The 23,229-nt window shown below is 35.5% G+C and overlaps 1 protein-coding gene across 8 annotated transcripts in view; it reads right to left on the bottom strand.

Moving 5' to 3' along the window:
* Window positions 1-23,229, bottom strand: part of INPP4B (inositol polyphosphate-4-phosphatase type II B) — an 841,422-nt gene that overhangs the window by 230,622 nt on the left and 587,571 nt on the right. For all 8 annotated transcript variants that reach the window (XM_032246545.1, XM_032246548.1, XM_032246546.1 and 5 more), the window contains one exon: window positions 10,034-10,145. In XM_032246545.1, the coding sequence (XP_032102436.1) occupies window positions 10,034-10,145 (112 nt within the window). The remainder of the gene's footprint in view (window positions 1-10,033; window positions 10,146-23,229) is intronic.

Raw genomic sequence — 23,229 nt, 5'->3', positions numbered from 1 at the left:
AACATGAGGCTATGTACATGGTCTCAAAAGTTTTGAATACTTTTATAAAACTATTTCTAGCCTTATCTTTACTATGAAGAGTGTTTAACTTGTGATTTACTAAATGTATATATAATATGCTTATACAATGATAGAGGCTACTCAGGAAAGAAATAAAAAAGAGAAAAAGGATTATCTCCAACACGCTAGAGATATGTTCCCCTAGCACAGTAAATCATATTTGACAAGCTGAATCATTTTGTATTTCTTTCAGCAGAGCTAATTTCAGATCAATAGAAAGCAAATTATTTTCAAGAGTTTAAGTAATTGCAACTTTAAATAAAAGACAAAATATGTTAAAGCCACTAGTTACATAAAGCAAAAGAATATTTGGTCTCCAGAAAAACAATGCAAACACTTGCTCAAGAAGTATGAGGACCATTTATAAATAAGCTGATCTCTGGAATCCATAATGAATTGATTCAGCTCCTGACCTTTACAGTACTGTCAATCTCTCAACAGAAAGAGAGAAGAGACATAGACGAGGATATAGACATGTTCCTAGTGAATGAACCATGATGAGAGAGAATGTCCCAGACAATTTCTCACTAAATGTGATACTCTCCCTCAGTGTCTTATGAAACTGTAATGAAAAGAGGAAACAGAATTCTTTTGGCCCCAGGAATTGGACAAGATCTTTCTTCACATAGGCAGATTCTAGCATTTGTGTCTTCAAGTGAGTTCCCTTTTTTCTCTAGAAAAAATAGGGGGGTGGGGGTGGTGCCAGGGAAAAGAGGAGAATGAATTTTCAGAGCAAATATGCTAGATATAAACAGGCAAATGCAAAGAAAACAAAGCAAACATACACACAAAAATTGCAGAAAGTTATTTTGGTGACAAGGTCTAAGGGAACCAGCCAACCTTCTGTAAGTTTTGCATGGCTCTGCTCAAGGGTCTCTGAGGGCTCAGACCAGCTTCTCCAAGGTTGTATCAGCCTTGGTTGAGCTATTTCCCAACTGTTCTGTCTCCCTCCACCTCTTCTTCCCCAGGCACTGGCCCCCTTTAAGAATCATGAACACTGAGGTCACTTTTAACAATGGAATGTATACATTCCTCAAACACTTTGAGGAAGCAGACAAAGAATTCAAAACACTCATCTAAATGTTACTTTCTATTATCTTATAGGCTACTGCTTATTCTACAATCACAACATTCATCCCATTACTCAGGAAATTTCTTGATGGGGAGCAAAAGTGCTTGCATAACTTCTTTACTGAGGTCCTAGTTGACTGAAAGAATAAATGACTGAAAATAGCTCTTAAAATTTGATGTTCTCTAAATCACATTTCTGACCATCCAGAAGTCAGAGGTGCACTTTTTTAATCCACAGCTAGTTTGGAAATGCACTTCCTAAATCTCTAGAATGATGCTCAATGATACCAGAAATATAAAAAAAAAAATATGTAATTTATCCTATTTTTAACATTTCCTCTAATTCCTTTAGCTTATATATGGCTGTTAAAATAATTTTTCATAAATATTATATTCATTGTATGAGTGTTCTACTCTATAATGAATAATAACTACTTACTGTCCAGTCAAATCCAATATTCTCAGGCTAGTCTGCAGATCCTTTCATAATTTGCTCCTGACACCCTTCCACATAATAAGCAGGTATTATATATGCCTATGATCCATCCTTCTTTCCAAAAGAGGATCATCACCTACAATATAACTTACAGAAATGGTTCAGATTGAATACATTTAGTGAAAACATTCATAATTCATAAAAATCAGGCCATTATGCTGAGACATTGCTTTCCTATATGGAAGGATCCCTACCTCCTTATAATCAAAGACAACTTTATGTCCTAACAGAAGGTCTGTATCATTTTACTAAATCAGTACACAGAAATATGGCTTTCATACACTCAACTCTTCCATCCAATTTAGAAGGCAGATATTTGGGACAATTTCAACCTAATTGCATTCTTATTTTGCAATTTTATTGTAGTTTAAAAGTTTACTTACTATTCAGAATATTTTCAAGTTTTAAAATCATGGTATATAAACAGAAAATACTCAAACAGGTATTAAGTTAATTAATATATTCATATTTAGAATCAGTATTTTCTTCAATTTTGGTAACTTGAATTGTATACATAGACTGATGAAGTGACATGTGTTGGCAGATCGAAGAGAGAGAAGGAAAAAATCAGGGAGATTTTTAAGTCATTACTGTAAACAACCAGGTGACAGACAACATTGGTAGCAGTGAAGGGGCCAAAAGTTGTTAAATTCTGGTTTCATTTAGAAAATGCAGTCAACAGGATTTGCTGACATATTAACCGGGAGTTTATGAGAGGAAGAAAGGAATCAAAGCTGACTCCCCAAAAAAGAAAAAAAATGTTTTAGATACCTAATGCAATATTAATCTACTATATTAGTTTTGAAAAAAGACAATTTTAGTATTTATTTCATAATTTTTCTCTCAACTACTATGTGATTTTAATGTTTTATCATCTATTGCTATGTGTGCATATATTGAAGTTTGAAGCAATCTAATATGGTAAATGACCCTCTGAGCAATCTTCCCTTGATAATAAAGATGTATTCACAATATGATTTGTGGAAACAAACAAGCAAAAGAAAGTAAACATATGTGAGAAGAAAGAGTTCGGATTTTCACTTATATTTTATTCCATGCTCTGAAATTTAAGACTCAAGATTAAAATGAAGTATTTTATGTAAAGGTACTGTTATGGACTGAACTGTGTCTTTCAAAGTTCATATGTTGAAGACCCAACCTCCAATATGACCATATTTGGAGACAAGGACCTTTATGGAGGTAACTAAGACTAAACGAGCTCATAAAGATAGAGCCTTAATATTACAGAGCTGATATTCTTACAAGAAAAGGAGAAGATACCAAAACACTGTCTCTCCCTCTCTCACTTCCTCTCTCTCTTCCTGCTTGTGCACAGAGGACAGACCATGTGAGAATGTAGCAAGAAAGCAGTAATTGAACAGGCTGGCACATTGATCTTGGACTTTCTAGCCTCCAGAACTGTGAGAAAGTAAATTCCTGTTTTTTAATCCATACACAGTTTATGGTATTTTGTTATGGCAGCCCAAGCTGAACAATATCAGTATCAGGCTTTTATTTGTTTAAGTCTACATGAGATAACGTGTCACTTTCATGGCACATGATTATAGTGCTAATAGAAGTTTCATTCCTTTCTCCCTAGCTCATGCACACCATGAGCGATATTATTTTAGGAATAACCCCTATTTCATTTACTTTCTCTTTCCATAAATGACAGTCATTCAGGTCTTAAATCACCATTAGTAGCAGATAATATTAATTTATTTTCTGTTGATTTTTGTTTAGCAGATTTCAAGGGTACATGAATATGCAGTTCTAAAAAACGCTCTAGGTGTTTCTAATCACAGTTTAAAAAAAGCTGAGATAAAGTTATTTACACAATAAATGTCATGTATGTTGGGCCTTACTATTTTTCTCAAATGTGAATATTCTTAAAGATTGCCAAGACAGCTTATTAAAAAAATTGCAGAAAGGTCAAGGTTTACAAATAATCCAGACAGGGCAGCACTGATGCCAAAATGTTTGGTGTGTTTACCATTTTAGTCAGCTTATGACTCATACACCGTGTGTACTGCCACTGCCACCTGCTATTTCTGGAACAGCTCAGTTAAGTCTTTTTTAAGTTCATGTTCTTAAGCCAGAAACACTCGGTAGGATTTGGGTGGGGGCATTTTCCTAGGTACCAAGTTCTCCATTTATGAAAAGAGCATAATTCATTTTGCACTACCTTATCTGTAGTGACATAGTCTGGAGTTAAAGAGTGGGCTACTTTTGAGGAAGGTGGAAAAGTGGCTGGTAATATATTCAGACTCAGAAAAAGGAGCTCTACTTTGAAATGGGAAATGTTTCTGCTACTGGTCTCCTGGTACACAGTTAGAGGTCTATGTATGATTATCTGCCTATTTCTGATCTGGGTTCCCAGTTTAGCTTCCAAATCCTCCCTCCTTGATCTTGAAGCAAGTGTTCATGTGATAGTGACAAAGATGAGTCTTATATACAACTACAAAACAAGCAAGGATGGAATGAAGAAATACAGCCCTAAGACAGGGTCTTGAATGCATAAACCCAAAGAAAGTCTGCTCCAAGACATGACCACGGCCGTGATATTAGTAAATGACCTGATTTTAACCATGGATCTTCTTAGAATATTTTTATAATGTGGGATATATTCCAAAGGGAGGAGAGGATAACAGAGAAGAACAAGGTTTAGGGCAGCAGAGAAGACTCTAGTTTATTCTGGGAAAAAGAAAAACAAATTGAAAGAAAATATTTGATATTTTTATAAAGCACATTCACACATCTACAACCATCTGATCTTTAACAAACCTGACAAAAACAAACAATGGGAAAAGGATTGCCTATTTAATAAATGGTGTTGGGAAAACTGGCTAGCCATATTCAGAAAGCTGAAACTGGATCCCTTCCTTACACTTTATACAGAAATTACCTCAAGATGGCTTAAAAACTTAAACATAAGACCTAAAACCATAAAAACCCAAGAAGAAAACCTAGGCAATACCATTCAGGACATAGGCATGGCAGAGACTTCATGACTAAACCACCAAAAGCAATGGCAACAACAGCCAAAGCTGACAAATGGGTTCTAATTAAACTAAAGAGCTTCTGCAAAGAAAAAAAAAATACCATTAGATTGAACAGGCAGCCTACAGAATGAGAGGAAATTTTTGCAATCTAACCAGATGACAAATGGCTAATAGCCAGACTCCACAAAGCACTTAAACCAATTTAGAGGAAAAAATAGCCAGACAAAACCCATCAAAAAGTGGGCAAAGGATATGAACAGACACTTCACAAAATAAACATATGAAAAAAAGTTCATCATCATTGGTCATTAGAGAAATGCAAATCAAAACCACAATAAGATAACATCTCACACCAGTTAGAATGGCGATCATTAAAAAGTCAGAAGACAACAGATGCTGGAGAGGATGTAGAGAAATAGGAATGCTTTTACACTGGTGGTAGGAGTCTAATTAGTTCAACCATTGTGAAAGACAGCATGGCGATTCCTCAAGGATCTAGAACAGGAAATATCATTTGACTCAGCAATCCCATTACTGGGTATATGTCCAGTGGATTATAAATCATTCTACTATAAAGACACACACACCTATATGTTTATTGCAGCACTGTTCACACTAGCAAAGACTTGGAACCAACCCAAATGCCCATCAGTGATAGGCTGGATAAAGAAAACATGGCACATATGCTCCATGGAATACTACGCAGCCATAAAAAAGGATGAATTCATGTGCTTTGCAGGGACATGGATGAAGCTAGAAAATCATTCTCAGCAAACTAACACAATTATGGAAAACCAAACACTGCATGTTCTCACTCATAAGTGGGAGTTGAACAATGAGAACACATGGACACAGGGAGGGAAACATCACACATCCATGCCTGTCAGGGGGTAGGAAGCTAGGGGAGGGATAGCATTAGGAAAAATACCAAATATAGATAACAGGTTGACAGGTGCAGCAAGCCACCATGGCACATGTATACCTATGTAATAAATCTGCACATTCTGCATATGTGTCCCAGAACTTAAAGTATAATCAAAAATAAATAAAATAAAATAAAAAATAATAATTTGTTAAGTGTTGGATAAATGCCATCTCCCATGGAGGAGTTTCCTAAGTAAGAAAAATCAAACATGCTCCAAGATAAGAGACATGAAACCAGAAAATAAGTCACAATGGGCCTTATTAGTTTTTTAAATGATCATTTATAAAGCTTTTCTTCTATGATCAAGAATGATACAAAGATATCCATTCTCAACACTTCTATTCAGCGTTACACTGAAAGTTCTAGCTGGAACAATCAGAGAAGAAAAAGAAATAAAAGGCATCCAAATAAGACAGGATGAAGGGAAATAGTCTTTGTTTGCTAATAACATAATTGTATATGTAGAAAACCCTCATAACATCACCAAAAAAAGAATAGTTAAAACTAATAACTCAGTAAAGTTGAAGGATACACAACTCACAAAAATCAGTAGTATTTCTTTACGTTGACAACAAACCATTTGAAAAAGAAATTAAGAAAGCAATCCCATTAACAATAGTATTAAAAAAATACTTGGAAGTAAATTTAACCAAGGATTTAAAAGATCTGTATACTGAAAACTAGAAAACAATGATGAAAGAAATTGCAGATAACAGATAAATAGAAAAGTATCCCATGCTCATGGACTAGAAAAATTAATACTGTTAAAATGTCTATACTACCAAAGGAATATACAGATTAAATGAATCCCTATCAATATTCTAATGTCATTTTTCATGGAAATAAATGTTAAAAACACTAATATTGTTAAGAAAGCACAAAAGACCTTGAAGAGTCAAAGGTATCTTGAGTGAAAAGAATAAAACTGGAGGCATCATGTTAGCTGACTTCAAAATCTATTATAAAGCAAAGCTGTGGTAAACAAAATGGTATATTACCGGTGTAAAAACAGACACATTGACCAATGGAACAGGGCAGAAAGCCCAGGAATAAACCCATACATATGGTCAATTTGTTTTCAACAAAGGTACAAGAATACAGAACGGAGAAAGTACAATTTATTTAATAAATTGTGCTGGGGAAACTAGATGTCCACATGCAGAAAAATAAAATTGGACCCTTATCTCATGCGATGCTCATGCACAAAAATCAACTCAAAATGAATTAAGACTGAAAAGTAAGCCCTAAAACTATAAAAGTAGAAGGAAGAAAACATTTAGAAATGCTCCATGACATTGGTCTGGGCAAGATTTCTGTGATATGACCCCAAAAGCACAGGAACAAAAGCAAAAATAAACAAATGGGATTGCATCAAACTGCAAAGCTTCTGTACACCCAAAGAAACATTAAAGAAACAACACATGGATTGGGATAAAATATTTGCAAACTATATATCTGACAAGGAGCTAATATTCAAACTACATAAGAAATTCAACTTAGTAGCAAGAAAACAGCTCAATAAAAAATGGGCAAAGGACCTCAATAAACACTCTCAAAAAAGGACACACGCATGGCCAATAGATACATTAAAAATTGCTCATCATCACTGATTATCAGGAAAATGCAAATTAAAACTATAATGAAATCCTATCTCACAGAAGTCAGAATGGCTATTATCAAAATGATGAGAGATAAGTACCGGTGACGGTGTGAAGTAAAAGGAACGCTTATGCTTTGTTGGCATGACTATAAATTAATACAACCATTATGGAGAACAATATGGAGCCTCCTCAGAACACTAAACATTGAACTACCATAAAACCCAGCTATCCCACTCTAGGTACATAGCCAAAGGAATTGAAATCAGTATGCTAAAGAGATATCTTCACTCATGTTCCCTGCAACATTATTCACAATCACTAAGATATGGAAGCAATTTTGGTGTCCATCATCAGAGGAATGGAAAAAGGAAACGTGGTATTTACCCGCAATGAAAAACTACTCAGCTTTGAAAAGGGGGAAAGCTCTGTTACTAGTGACAACATGGATAAACCTGGATGATATTATGCTAGATGAAATATGCCAGGCACAAGACAAATACTGTGTCATCTCATTTATAGATTGTGAAAGAAAACAGATTCTTGGAACCCAGGCTCACTATACCAGAGGGAAAGTTAAGATTGGGAACTGAATCACACAAAAAACTGCCTTTGTTTCTTTTCCCCATCAAACAGATAGCTGCAATGATAGAAGGACATATCTCTCCCCTATGCCCTACTTCACAAATTGCTCACAATTCCTTGTGGGCCCCACCTCTTTCAATATATATATACGGACCTACAAAATAGCCTGAGTACAGAGCTTTGCTGAATCTCACCCTAACGATATAAATTAACAACTTATATCTTCACAGACAGGGGACAAGGACAAGACTAGAAAAGGACAAGACTAGAAAATCATCCCTCTGCCCACCCTGAGACAAACATATAACTGACTTCTATTTCATCTTAAGTAAAATGTAGATTTACTGAATATAAGAGGAATGAATAATTGGCTATTCCTCTTTTCCTTTTCACATATAAAATGTAGATTCACTGAGCATTAATGAAAGCCTCACTATGTGACCACTTGCCTCACTACCTGCCCTCCCCCCCTCTTTTTTTCTCTCCTCTTCCCCTCCTCCTCGCTCTTTCCCTTTTACATACTGGAGTCCTCAAAACCCTCTTTGGAAAAGGCAGAGATCACAGATGCTCCTCTGATTTGTGTTTTTTCCCAGGTGCGGCCTCAACCTTGGCAAAATAAACATCTAAATTAATTGAGACCTGCCTCGGTCATTTTTTTTTGGCTTACATTTGTGGAATCTAAAAGAGTCAAACTCAGAAGTAGAGGGCAGGATGATAGTTATCAGAGGGTGGGGGAGGGAAAGTTTAGGGAAATGGGAGATGCTCATCAAAGGGTACAAGTTTCCGTTAGCCAAGATGAATAAGCTTTGGTAAGCTACTGAGCAGAATGGTCACTATAGAATAGTGCATTGTAGATTCCAAAATGGCTAAAAGAAGAAATTGTAAATGTTTTTACCACATATACAAAATAAGTATGTGAGGCGATAGATTTGTTAATTAGCCGGATTTAATCATTCCATAATGCAAGCATATATCAAAACATCACATTGTACCCCATAAGCATATACAATGATTGTTTATTAAAAATATATGCATGTATATATATATATGTGTATATATGTATGTATATATGTACGTATATATATGTATGTGTGTATATATGTATATATATGTATGTGTGTGTATATATATGTGTACATATATGTGTGTGTGTATATATACATACGTATATATATATATAGAGAGAGAGAGATACAGAGAGATATGAAATCTTACTCCGTCACCCAGGCTGGAGTGCGGTGGTGCGATTTTGACTCACTGCATCCTCCACTCCCCAGGTTCAAGAAATTCTCCTGCCTCAGCCTCCCAGTAGTCAGGTTTACGGGCACCCACTACCACACCTGGCTAACTTTTGTATTTTTCATAGAGAAGGTGTTTCATCATCTTGTCCAGGCTGATCTTGAACTCCTGACCTCATGATCCACCCACCTCAGCCTCCCAAAGTGCTGGGATTACAGGCGTGAGCCACTATGCCCAGCCACTAAAAATATTTTTTTAATGCTCCTTTATTAAAAGGTAGAAATTATAGTGTATAAAATTTATTTTCCTAAAAGAAACTACCAGCAGTTTGTAAGTCTACCTCAAGTGCTTAAATGTCTTAATAAAACAAGCAATGGCATTCCTAAGAAAGGAATTTAGGCTAATATTTACATAGAGTTTCTCTGTCTTAGTGAAAAGGAACAGAAAGAAACAGAAAATCCTAGACATTTATTTATATATATCAGGCCTTTATTCTGTGCTTCAAGGAAGCAGCTTCCCCTTCGGTTGGGGTTGTCCCCCCTCCAGAGCTGTTCTTTCAATGAATACTATTTCGGGCTTTCTCTCTCCTCAATTTCATAAGGCACAAAGTTCTTGTTAAATCTGCCCCCTTCATGTAAAGCTGAAATACAAATTAAAATTGCATATCTTTCCAAAGAAGGTTTTGGGAATAGAGAACATGTTATTTTTGGGCAATTGCCCTCCCAGATCTTCTGGCATCTCACATAGGTTAATTATGGTAAAATGTGACAATGATCAATACATTTGTTCCAACTGAAAAGAGGCAGTGTCAATGAGGGAGCTGGCAGGGAAGAGGAAGTTACTTCTGAAAGGAGCATTGCTTTGCATAGTTCTAAGCAAATAGGTCCTCTGGTTCAGAGGCTGAAACACACATATTGTACTCCAATTTCAGAGCTGTTTTCTCATTTAGGTTTTGATAATGAGCTTTCAAACCCCACAGAGGTGTTGGTGAGACAGACATCTGGCAAAGCTGATCATTTTTAATTTAATTTGTGCAGTGAGCAGACTAAGATCCTACCTTTTGTCCCTGTACATCTGTGGTGATGTGGTCAGTTTCCCCATCTTCAATCTCCCCCATCTTCACGACACTGACTTCTATGGTGCCAACCACTTTGCCACCATCTGAAGTTCTGCAACAAAAAATACATGAAATTGAATGGTAAGAAGCTTCTGTCTCCCCCAGAAATATCCAAAACACATTTGTTTCTGAAAACCAGAAGCATTGCTATTTACTTAATAAGGCAAAATCTGGACAAAACACAGCAAGACATGTTAATAGGGTAGGTTTTGTTTTTAATTTGAATTGAAAATTATCTATGGATGTGTGAGGTAAGAGCACAGACTGTTTCAAAGTACCTCAGGAAGATGAAACCTCCTAAATGTTCTCAGAGGTACCCTCAAGGAAAGAACACTGTGCCATAGATCAATATCCTATTTGAAACCATCGAATCTAAAACAGCCCATCAATACCAACTGCATGAGATACTGCATGTGTCTATCACAGAAACTATGGAGTAAAAGAGAAAAGAGTATAAACATTCTTATCTTCCTCTATGACTGGGCTATTGGCTACAAAATCTGACTTTGTGCCTTTTCTCTAACACTTTTCTTTACAGCCTATTAAGTAAAAATGATTCTCTCCTAGCAAACATAAGAACATGTAAAGCAGAACATAACCCAAAGCTCATTTAGTACGGCTCCTTACTTTTTCAGATAAAAAAACTGAGACTCACAAAGATGGAAAGACCCTTCCAAGGTAACAGAGTGGCAAATTCAGGTTTCTATCTTCTCTGAGTCATCAATAACTCTTCTACATTTAATGATAATAATATAAGATTTTCATCATTATTATTTTTAGCAGTATAAAAATTTTATGTTTGACAATAATAATGAAAGCCAAAGATAAGTTTAAGAACCACACTGTAAGATTCTCTAGTTTCCTTTTCTGAGCAAGAAAAACTACAGAATAAATAGTATCATTATACCATGGAAACATTGTGACATATAATTATATTTTCCCTGGAGTCTTTTGTGAAAATAGGTAGCAAGCCACCTCGTAGATAAGATGTGTTGCTGTAACTTCTATTTACACACAATTGTCTGTATTCTACTTAAGCACAATTGTCTGAAAAAGTACTCATCTGACATCTCATTTTCCTTATTAGTCACATCTTTTATGAAATTTATTTTCAACTTTTAGCTGAACACCAATGACGTCTTTCTTTTAACTAATTCCTTCTAAATGCTGCTCTTTTTTAATTAAAAGTGTCAGAAAGGAGTAAGGGGATTTCTATGAGTAGTTTACCAAAATACTAATTAAAATATCATTATTTATCATTATTAAGTGAAAAGAAAAACTGATTCTATTACTAGATAAGGTACAAATTAAAACACAACTTTGAATTATATTTTTAAGAAAATTAAAGGAGAAAATTTCTGACGGCATGTACACAGCTAATGTCATAGTGCAACAAAGATAATTAAAATAGAAAAAGGAAAGTGATTTATTGTTAAATAGATTTTTTACTAAAATATGAAGTGAAATGGTTCTTGGTGATTTTGGAATTAATGGAAATTATAATGTTGACTCAGTTGTTTGAAATTAATATAGAAACCAAGTATTCATCACAAAGAAGATGTATAGACAGGTGACAGTATGATCCGTGATGTTTTAGAAAACTATATTAGCTCCAATACTGGGATGGCTTTAAATAATTCATGATGTCATTTTTTCAGTGTGTCATATTCTCATTTAAATATGACATAATAATTTGTCATAAGTCATGGTGTGGCATGTTTCTGTACAATTCTTCAGTACCTAGTAGTTAAATAAAGCATATAATAAGGACCTTCATGGATACTACTTAAAAATTAATTTGGTAGATATTTGTAGATTTCTTTTTCACCAAAATTGCTTATCTATAAAAAATAAACATACATTTTTCTTCTCAAAAGACTTGTTTAAAACTTTTTATTTGGGCAAACTAAGTTATTTTCATTTCTAGGAGCGCAAGGCCTACATATGACTGTCTAAATTTGTTCACTAATCTAATCCAAATAATGCACCTAATGATTTGAAACAGAAAGGTTGTGTAATAAACTGTATATGTTATAATGGTGGAAAGTGTGAACTCAAGAGTTTGACTTATCTGTTAGCTGTGTGACTTTGGGAAAGTCATTTACCCACATGAATCTTTAATTTCTCATTTGTAAATGGAGATGACAGTAGCCTTGTTTTAAGAATTAAATTATGGGAGTTGATTAATATGATGCGCTAAACACAATGTCTTACACAAGATAACTACCACTCCACCCCATCATCCTAGTAGCAGTATTGGTACAACAGCAGTAGCAGCAAAAACAGAATTGCTACTGTCATTAATGTATTAAATTATATTTAATCTGATTCTCTCAAGAAACTTTACTGAAACCAATATCCAAGACTACAGTAAAAGGCTCTAGGATCTCACGGGATATGCATCTCAATGGTGATTAAATGGTCACTAGGGATACAAAGATTTTGTTTTTTCGTTGTTTGTTGTTGTTGTTGTTGTTGTTGGTTTGTTTCGTTTTTTAGATGGAGTCTTGCACTGTCACCCAGGCTGGAGTGCAGTGGCACAATCCTGGCTCACTGCAACCTCCGCCTCTCGGGTTCAAGTGATTCTCCTGCCTCAGCTTCCTGAGTAGCTGGGACTACAGGTGCACGCCACCATGCCCAGCTAATTTTTTTTTTTTTCAGTAGAGACAGGGTTAGCCAGGATGGTCTCAATCTCCTGACCTCGCAATCTGCCCATCTCGGCCTCTCAAAGTGCTGGGATTACATGCGTGAGCAACCGTGACCTGCCAAGACTTTGTAATAAGAGGATTTTACGATGTTTACATTCCTAGTAATGCAGAGAACACAAATTTACTAATTATAATGCAAGTGAATCCTTCTAAAATACTAAAGTATATGAATAATCAATGAACTATGGGAGTGAACTTTGGAACTACAGCTCTATCTATTCCCTTTTTTAAAGTATGTGGCTCCTTTTTCAATGATTTTCCTTCCTTTTGGGTTTCCTATTTTTCCTTGTTTTCCACAGGCTTCCACTTAGTGCGTGAGTAGAATCAAAGCAAGAAATATGATTAATCTAGTGACAGTATAGAATTCTGGCATGACTGTTTTCCCAAAACCATTTTGGCAGCTTTTTTGCATGCCCTGAAGCATGTTTCCTCAATTGAACTTTATGAAAAATGCAGAATGGTGAAACCGGTTTTAAACTAAAGAACTAAACCCAAGACATCCAAAAATATGGTTCACCCTGTCATGGAACTAGAACGTAAAATGTAGGAGCCATTTCCTATTTATTCTGTTATAATTTACTATATGGAGAATACAGATATCCACATTTCTTTTCAATTAGAAGAGTCACAAATGAAATATCTATTTCATATTTCCAAAGATGTTTTCAAAGATGACTTAAAGATTTAGAAAAAAAATTCTTAAATGGTAAATTATGCTTCCAGTTTATCACTTATTAATTGGAAAGGCTAGTAATAATAGCTTAATCATTATTCATCACTGAAATTCTACTAAATGTTATCTTATGGAAATTCATCACATCTGCATAGAAGATATATTAAAGAGAGTTCTGTGCTAGATATCAAGAAATCCAGGTTGTATTTCCCACTCAGCCACTAAGTGCATATCACTTCAGTTCTCTGGATTTCAGCTTCCATTACTGCAAAACAAAGTGTTGGTTTCTAAAGTCTCTTTCATACTGTTAGGACTCAAATCTCAGGCTCTAATCACTTCTGCGATTCCATCATAGACCATCACAGATTGATATGGACGCAACAAAAATCTCAGGTCAATTCTAGCCTCTCTTCCTCACTCCACACATTCCCATTCCACTTTCTGCCAAAACAAACCAAATACATGCTAAATCTGGAGAGTAATTTAGCATTTATAGCCAAATTAAAAAAAAGGGCTGGCTTTTCTTACAATATCATATTTTATATTATATATATATCATATAGATGTATACAGCAATATGACATTGGATCTTGGTATGTTTGCAAGGATACAAATTTGATTGAACCAAAAACAGAATTATCTTCGTACTCTTACCTTTCCTAGCAATTCATGTGGCAATAAGATGGGGCTGCAGTGATCAATATCTCAATCTACTTAAGGAAAAAAACCAGGTTATTTCAGACAGTGGGTATTGCCAGGTCATCACCACTGTTTAATGCAGAAAGCGGAGACAGAAGTAAAAGAAAAGCAGTTCATGGCTGCTACAGTATTTTGATCACAATGTCAAGTTTCTCTTTCCCTCGGAAGATAGTCTTAAATATTTAACCACAACAAAACGACGTGGAAGACAAAGATGGGGAAAATTTCAGCAATACAAATCTACACTCCCTTCTTACCTAAGTTTTCAGCATACATAATATATTGGTGATCAAAGTTCTTTAAAATCTGCCTTTAAAATGACTGCCCTAATACTTCCTAATGAAATATTCAATCTCACATGCTGGAACACATAAATATTTTTAGAAGACTAAAGGAAAGGGAATGTAAAACAGTCTTCTAACAAAAGACAATTTAATGACACTTTTTATAAACTTCTATCTCACCTATTCTGCCAAAGTTAATAGAGGGAAAAAAAGAAAAATGAAAAACACCTCCAGAAATGTGAAACAGCAAAATGAAAATAACTTCTTGATTTTGGAAATGCCACAGAGATACAAACCAACAAATGGCTCTGTAAACATCCAGGGACAAACCATCATTAGCACTGTCAGTCTTTGTGAATATAAAGTAGTCCTGGTATTACACACAGGAATCTTCAGCTGGGAGACATGCCTTGCATTTAAACCATCTAGACATGTAACCAGAAATGAAAATCTCACCAAAACATAAAAATAAACAAGGGCCATAAGTAAACAAACAGATTCACTGAGTGAGTGCACCCTGATGATCTTTCTGGTGAATACAATTATATATCAGTGCCAGATACATTTAGGGCCCACAGAAGTTGGATTTATATTTAAGTATGTATAACTAAACACACCTCTATCTGGCTAAAATTCACAAATGTCAGAAGCCATATAATGCTTTCAAATTAATAGTAAAGTAAAACTTCTCAGTTTTGCTTAATATGAATAACCTATACTCTAGGGTTTATTTCTTAGTTTCCTGCTCTTTTCTCCGTATAAGCTCACCTTCAGACATTTCATCCAAAATCACGAGCTGTAACTATCCTTTTAGGAAGACCTACCCCAATCCTATATTCCCAACTTGATCTTGATTTTCTGATGTAGAACTCCAAATTCCCTTTATTCTGATCTCATGATTTCACATTCTACAAGCTTGAGACTTAAACTTTCATTCCCTCAAACCCAAATTCACTCACATTAGTAGCATGTCATCCTCCCAAAACCAAAACCAAGAACATTCCATCTCTACCTCTGCCTTGCCTTTCCCCTTTTATCAGTCATTAAGTCCTACCAACTCTTCCTCCCTAATGTCTCTTTCACGTGACCCTTCCCAACAGCAACATTCCAATTAGTTTTATTACTTCTCTTATGTTATACCTGAAGAACGTACTTCCCATCCTCCAGTGTCTGTTTCTTCCATTTCATTCATGTCAACTTTTCTTCTTAAAGCTCTGCTTTCACTATTTTATTTTTTTCCTGTTAAAAGTCCTTAGACATTGCCCAATACTTACTCAAAAAGGCTAAACTACATAGATCTGTCAAAGTTTATGGACATTCAGTATTTTTGGCTCACACTGATCCACCTTATCACATACCATTAAATAATAAAGTATGGTTTAGTGGAAAGCACAGTGAATGTTGAGAAACAAAGCCTTAGTTATGGTGCTGACTCTCTCTATATAATAAACAGCTATGTAATTATGGGCAGGCAACTCAGTCTCTGTAAAGATTTCCCAGCTATAAAATATAATGATTGTAAACCATCCTACTTATCTCACAAGATTCATGTGATCAAAAAGAAGATCTTGGGTTTTCATGTGAAAATGCTTTAGTATATGGAAATTAGTAGTATTGTTTCTTGGGGCACAAACCTTCAAGAGCAAGCTGTAGAAATGTTGACCATTAGTTTTTCAGACTAACTGGCTTACAGATTACTCTTTACTGCTAAAAACAGTACTGTCCAAATATGAGGAATTATACAAATGCAAATAAGATAAATCAATTTTTACCTTCCTCATGATACTACTACAAATACATATTTGGCAACTTGTTTTAATGCTAAATGTAAAATATAAAGTAGCTCCTTCAATTAAGAAATGTTTCATCAGCAAGGTGAGGAAACAAGGTTGGCATCTTGTAAATGTCTTTGTCAGGATTCCAAATTTGCATTAAAATTAATAGGTCATTCTTCCAGAGGTAAGTTGGTATCACACTGTGATTTTGATTTGCATTTTCCTGATAAAAATATGAAACCAGCCCAAATGCCCATCAATCAATGGGTGTATCAATCAATGGGTGTATAGAGAAACTGTTTTATATATATATGCACACACACATGCACACCATGGAATACTACTCAGTCACAAAAAGGAACAAAATAATGGCATTAGCAGCAAGCTGGATGAAATTGGAGACCATTATTCTAAGTGAAGTAACTCAGGAATGGAAAACCAAACATTGTGTGTTCTCACTCATAGGTAGGAGCTAAGCTATGAAGATGCAAAGGCGTAAGGATGATACAATGGACTTTAGGAACTTGGGAGAAAGGGTGGGAGGAGAATGGGAGGTAAAAGATTATACATTGGGTACGGTGTGCACTGCATGGGTGATGGGATTAAGATTTGGAATCTTTGACAGGATTCCAAATTTGCATTAAAATTTATAGGTCATTCTTGGGTGCTTGGATGACAGGTTCACCAAAATCTCAGAAATCACCACTAACCAACTTATTCATGTAAACAAATACCACCTGCTCCTCAAACACCAAAAATGATAAATAAATAAGTGGCCATCATGATCTGACCATTGGGTCCCAGTTCCAGGTAACATGGATTATGCACACTCTACAACATTGTGTCCACTTAATGCAGCTATAAAACATAAACAGAACGTAAGGAACAGCTATTTGAGGACCAAAATTAAACAGCACCATGTATATTGGGAAGGAGTTAACAATCTTAAGTATTACTGAACCAGCAGTGCGTTTACCATTTCTTCTTCTCTAGTTTCTCCCAACCTAGATTCAACACAGCTCAAAACCCAAATGTGAGCATTGGTATAGACAGAAAGAGCTCCAGTAGAATTTCTTTCGTTCTCACTCAGGGGCAGAAAAGTGGTCTCCTGATACTCAGAAAAAATGAAGGGAGTTCCCTTTTTCTCTCTCCACTATCTCATGCCACAGCCCTTAAGTAGCCTTGCAGTGGCAGTAGTGGCTGTATTTAGGGCTCACAGAGACCTAAAACTGTGAGGGACAAAAAGTTTCCTCTCTGATTGGAGAAGCTGTAATCACAATAGAGTGTAGTGAATTCTCCTTTTTATTTTTCTCGATTGTCTTGCCACATGGCCCCCAGAAGAGGGTGGAGTTGTACAGGAAATCATGTAAATAAAACCCAAGCTTACTGGCTAGAGGATCAAAAAAGGAAGCCACAGGAAACAAAGTATGGAGGAGAACATGGAGAGGAAGAAGCTCCAAAAAGTGACTTCTTAATATTATTCATGAACTCTGTGCTTGCCCAAAGTTGTGCATGCCAGGGTCTGGTACTAAAAAGTATGTAAGAGAGTTTGAGAAATAATCTATGAACCAGAACACCACAAAGGTCTCAGCTGTCACTGGATGACAAATCTGAGGAACAGGTCTGAATAACATTACCAAATTTTTGAAAACAGAAGTAAAATTGAAACCACAAGCCTTCACAGGACACAAGGCCAATGCACAAATATCTACTAATGAATAACTGGAAACTGAAATTTAAAAAATTCTGTAGATCCAAAACAAATAAAATGTTTAGGAGTGACTGTAACAAAATATATACAAGAGCTTTATGCTAAAAACTATAAATGCTAATAAAAAAAATCCAAAGAAGGTCTAACTAAATAGACACATATACATATACTATGATCATGGATTGGAAGAAGCAACTTTAAAAGCTGTCAATTCTCCTCAAATGGATCTACAGATTTAATGGAATACCAATCAAAATTCCAGCCAGATTTTTTTGCAGACATCAACAAGCTGATTTGAAAAGTAACAAGGAAAGACAAAGAAAATAGAACATCCCAAAACAGTACTGGCGGAAAAAAAAAAATGAAGGAATTGCACTGACTGACTTTTAGATATATTGTAAATCTATAGTCATTAAACTGTGGTTTTGAAATAGGACAAACACATTGAAAAATAGAATCAAGAGGCAATAGAGCCAACTGATTTTTGACAAAGTTACAGGCAATGAGATGAACTAAAAATAGTCTTTTCAACTAATGCTATTAGAACAATTAAACATCCATTTGGGAAAAAAAAAAAAAAACAACTCTGCTTAAACTTTACAAATTAAACAAAGCAGTTAACTTAAAGTAGTTCATATACCTAAATGTAAAACACAAAAATGTAACACTTTAAAGGTAACCCAGGAAAAAAATTCTGTGAACTGGGATTAGGTTCTTAGAGTTCTTCAGTGTAACACCAAAGTCATGATCTATAAAAGAAAAACATCAATAAAATAAATTCTGTCAAAACTGACAACTTTTGCTCTGTGAAAGACATTGTTACAATAAGAAAAAGACAAGCTACTGACTAGGAGAAAACGTTTACAAATCACATAGCTGACAAAGAACTTGTATCTGAAGTATATAAAGAGTTCTTAAAACTCTAACAACCAATTCAATTAATCAATGTGCTAAACACTTGAACAGGTATGTTTCAAAAAAGGATATATGGATGGCAAACAGCACATAAAAAGATGTTCAACACTATCACATTAAGTTTTAATTAAAATTAAAACTACTATGAGATGCCATTTTAACACCCTTATAATGGCTGGCAAGGATGAAGTTTGACCGAAACTCTCCTACATTCCTGGAAGGAAAAGCAGCTCAGCAGTTTCTTATAAAGTTAAACACACACTTATCATATGATCTAGAAATCCCAATCCTAGATATTTACCCTCAAGAAATGAAAACTTAGGGCCACATAAAAACCCCCACATGAGAAATTCAGCAGTTTCATTCATAATTGCCAAAAACTGGAAAAGATCAAAATATCCTTTAATGTAAATGGTTAAACAAACTTTGGTGTATCCACCACAAACAATGTTACTCAGCAATAAAAATAAACTATTGATACATCAACAATGTGGATGAATTTCAAAGACATTGGACTGAATGAATGAAGTCATCCCAAAAGGTTATATACTATATGATTCAATTTATTCAATTTCATTCTCAAAAAGGAATAGCTATTGTGATGGAGAACAGATCAGTGGTTGCCAGGGGTTGGTGTGGGTTGAGTTATGAATCAAAGGGGCAGTAGGAAGGGGTTTGTGGTAATAGAAAAGTTCTATAACTGGACTGTGGATAGACTGTGTTTATACATTTGTTAAAATTCATAGAACTGTACAACAATAAAAAGTCAATTTTACTCTATGCTAATTTATAAAATGGGATAAATGAGAAAGGACACATCAATTTCCTCAGATAATAAATTAATAGCCAAAAAGCCCCACAAAACACACAGCCATTTAGTCTAGAAATACGGAAACCATATTATTAAAATGTTATCCTCTTCCATGTCAAGCAAATCTAATTTCTGACATTTACTTGGGATGTTGGATCAAAGTATAGATTTTATCTCATGTACTATAAATTCAAAATATCTAAAGATATTGGAAACCTCATATAGGAAAGGAAGAAATTCCACCTAAATATTGGGAAACATTTCATCAGAGACTAGATGCTCATCAGAAGGTGCAATATATTTACCAAGCCAGTGATTCATAAATCAGCTGGTCACCTGTCATCTAAAATTATCACATTTAGACCTACAGAAAAGAAACTGTTGCTGAGACTTCTTGTTAGGTTCATTCATTTCATCAGATTTCTTTGAAATTTTAATTTTAAGTAAAAGAAAGAGCAAAGAGTGCTACATCTATTAAGCACAGATTTGGGAGAGGAAGACGATAGTGGCAAGGAAGATATATGTTGGTCAGGCGTGGTGGCTCATGCCTGTCATCCCAGCACTTTGGGGGGCCAAGGCAGGCGCATCACCTGAGGCCAGGAGTTCGAGACTGGCCTGACCAACATGGAGAAACCCTGTCTCTACTAAAAATACAAAAAATTAGCTGGGCGTGGTTGTGCATGCCTGTAATCCCAGCTACTCGGGAGGCTGAGGCAGGACAATAGCTTGAACCAGGAGGCAGAGGCTGGAGTAAGCCAAGATCCTGAGCTTGCACCATTGCACTCCAGCCTGGGCAACAAGAACAAAACTCCATCTCAAAGAAAAAGAAAGAAAGGAAAGAAAGGAAAGAAGTAAGGAAGGAAGGAAGGAGAGAAAGATGTTACAGATAAATGACTGGGGAAATCTGACTTCATGTGGAAATTTTCAGAAGCAAAAAATATATACACTTATAAGGTTATAAGACCAGGTGAAAAGAGCCTTGATGGAAAGCTAAGCATTTGTTTTGTTTTGTTTTTTGCTTCTTCAACAATAACTTTTTACATGTCTTGTAAATATCACAAAACCAATCAAAATGCTTTTAGACACTCTGAAAACATTCCCTAGATAACAAGTATAGAGAATTGGAGTATTAAATTATAAAGCAATCAGTATTAAATGCTAGTGATGTGACAATATTTAATATTCAAATTTTCAATTACATATGCATTTATCAGAGTTTTTATGCGTTTGTGTTTTACATCTTTTAATAGTATGAAAGAATGCAAAGAGATCTCTAAAATAAAAGCTAGTATTAAAAGGTCAAAGTTATATAGTATTGAATGTAATTTTAGAGTGTAATGTATTTCAAACCTGTGCAGCCAGAAATTCGCTGAGCTTTAAATTACACAATGAGGCATGTACTCTGAAACTGAGCAGTTCTTAATCCCTATATTTTTATGCTTAATTGCATTTTGATTTGACATGTTTCCATTACTCAGTTATAAAATCCTGTGATTTTTAAATTTTTTAAATTCTCATTTGATCTGACAACACATGATAAAATCATTTCTAAAATACATAAAAAGCCATGGAGATGTAAAATTAAGGTCAAAATTACAGAAAATACTAATTAATTTACAAACATTTATTAAGCACTTACTAGTACCATTAAGCACTAATCCATGCACAACAATATAACAGAGAACAAAACAAAAATCTCTGCCCACATGGAACTTATATTCTAGTGGTAAACAAATGTAATATGTCAAACTGTGGAAAGTGCTATGGAGAAAAATTAAGCAGGGTAAAAGGTGAATGAGTGCTGGGTTGGGGCTACTACTTTGTTTTCTGTGGTGGGGAAAGGCTTTTTAATAAGATGACATTTGAATAAACACCTAAAGTAGTCAAGAAGTGAGCCATACATCTTTCCTGGGGCAAGATCTTTCCAGAAAGAAGCAGATGACTCAAAAGCCTTGAACCGAATCATGGTGACCCTATCAGAGAAACAGCAAAGATACCAATATGGCTAAAGCTAGATGGGTGGGGAAGAAAGGACGAATAGACCGAATCGGATGAGTACGTACTAGTTTTCGATGGCTGCATAACAAGCTTCCATAAACCCACTGACCTGAACTCCTACTGGACTTATTATCTCATAATTTTTGTACATCAAAAGTCCAGTCAGAGTTTTCTACTCGGGGCCTAACAAGGCTGAAATCGAGATATAGGTTGGACTGCATTCTTAGAGAAGACCACCTTCTAATAATTTCAGGTTGTTGGTAGAACTTATTTTCTTGTGGCTTTAAGACTGAGGTTCCCATTATTGATAGTTATCAGTTAGGAAAACACCCAGTCCCAGGGCCATTCTTGCCATAAGGCCCTCTCCACTGGCAGTTCACAACACGGCTTGCTTCCTCAAGGCCAGCAGGAGAATTTCCACCTCCAGTCTGCTAGGACGGTGTCATATGCATGGTTATCCCAGCCACCTGTGTGAATTACAGGCAGCGTATATTCACAGGTCCCACCTGCACTCAAAGGGAGGGTGTTATGTAGAGCAGCTACACCAGGAGCTGAGAATCTTGAGGAATATCTTAGCACTCTTCTTACCACAGGAATGGGGAATGAGATAATCTAGAGCCCTGTAGAAAATACTGTGAGAACTTTCCCTTTTACTTTGAGTGAGTTCAAATAACCAACAGAAGACTTTGAACTGACAAGTTTTAAAGACAGAACTTGGGCTGCAGTATAGAAAATAAACTGTAGGGGGCAGAGAGGATCATGAAGATGAGTTAGGAGAAATTAGGATGAAGGTGAGATGCGTCCAATTTTTGTTTTATTTTCAAGATGAAGCTAATACGATACCGTGACTGACTGGTATGGAGAATAGGAGAGAGAGGAATCAGAGACTACAGAGATTTTTCCCTGAACAATAGGAAGAGTAGAATTGCAATTTCCTACATGGGGAGACAGTGAGGACAAACAGCATTTGGGGGAATGACGGGCAGCAGGCAGGAATGAGGAGATCAGTTTGGAAGATTTTAAACTTGAGACACTAATGTTATATTCTAAGAAAGACACCATGGGGCAATTTTGTCCTTGTGTGAACATCATAGAGTGTACTTACATAAACCTAGATGCTATATCGTGCTACTCACCTAGGCTATATGGTATAGCCTGTAGCTCCTGGGCCACAAACCTGTGCAGCACATTACTATACTGAATACTATAGGCAATTATAACACAATGGTTAGTACTTGTATATCTAAACATAGAAAAGGAAGAGCAAAAATATGGTGTCATAATCTTAATGGAACCACCACTGGATGTATATGCAGTCTGTCCTTGACCAAAATATCATTATGTGATGCATGAGCATATAGGAATCATCAGAATATAGATGATATCAAAAGCTTTAAGACTAAATGGAAGAAAGTGAATGAAGAGTGAAGAGGAGACTTTTCATCCTAAACCGACATATAGGACACCATGAACATTTAGAGGTGATAGTGATGAGGAGCAACCAGTGAAAGAAATAGAGAAGAAATGACCACAAGAAAATGAAGTCTGGTGTCCCAGATAAC

Source organism: Sapajus apella, unplaced genomic scaffold (assembly GCF_009761245.1).
Source record: "Sapajus apella isolate SASKATOON/1434 unplaced genomic scaffold, GSC_monkey_1.0 scaffold61, whole genome shotgun sequence".
Lineage (NCBI taxonomy): Eukaryota > Metazoa > Chordata > Mammalia > Primates > Cebidae > Sapajus > Sapajus apella.
The sequence above is the reverse complement of the archived record's forward strand: the minus strand, read 5'-3'. Positions and strand labels throughout refer to the sequence as shown.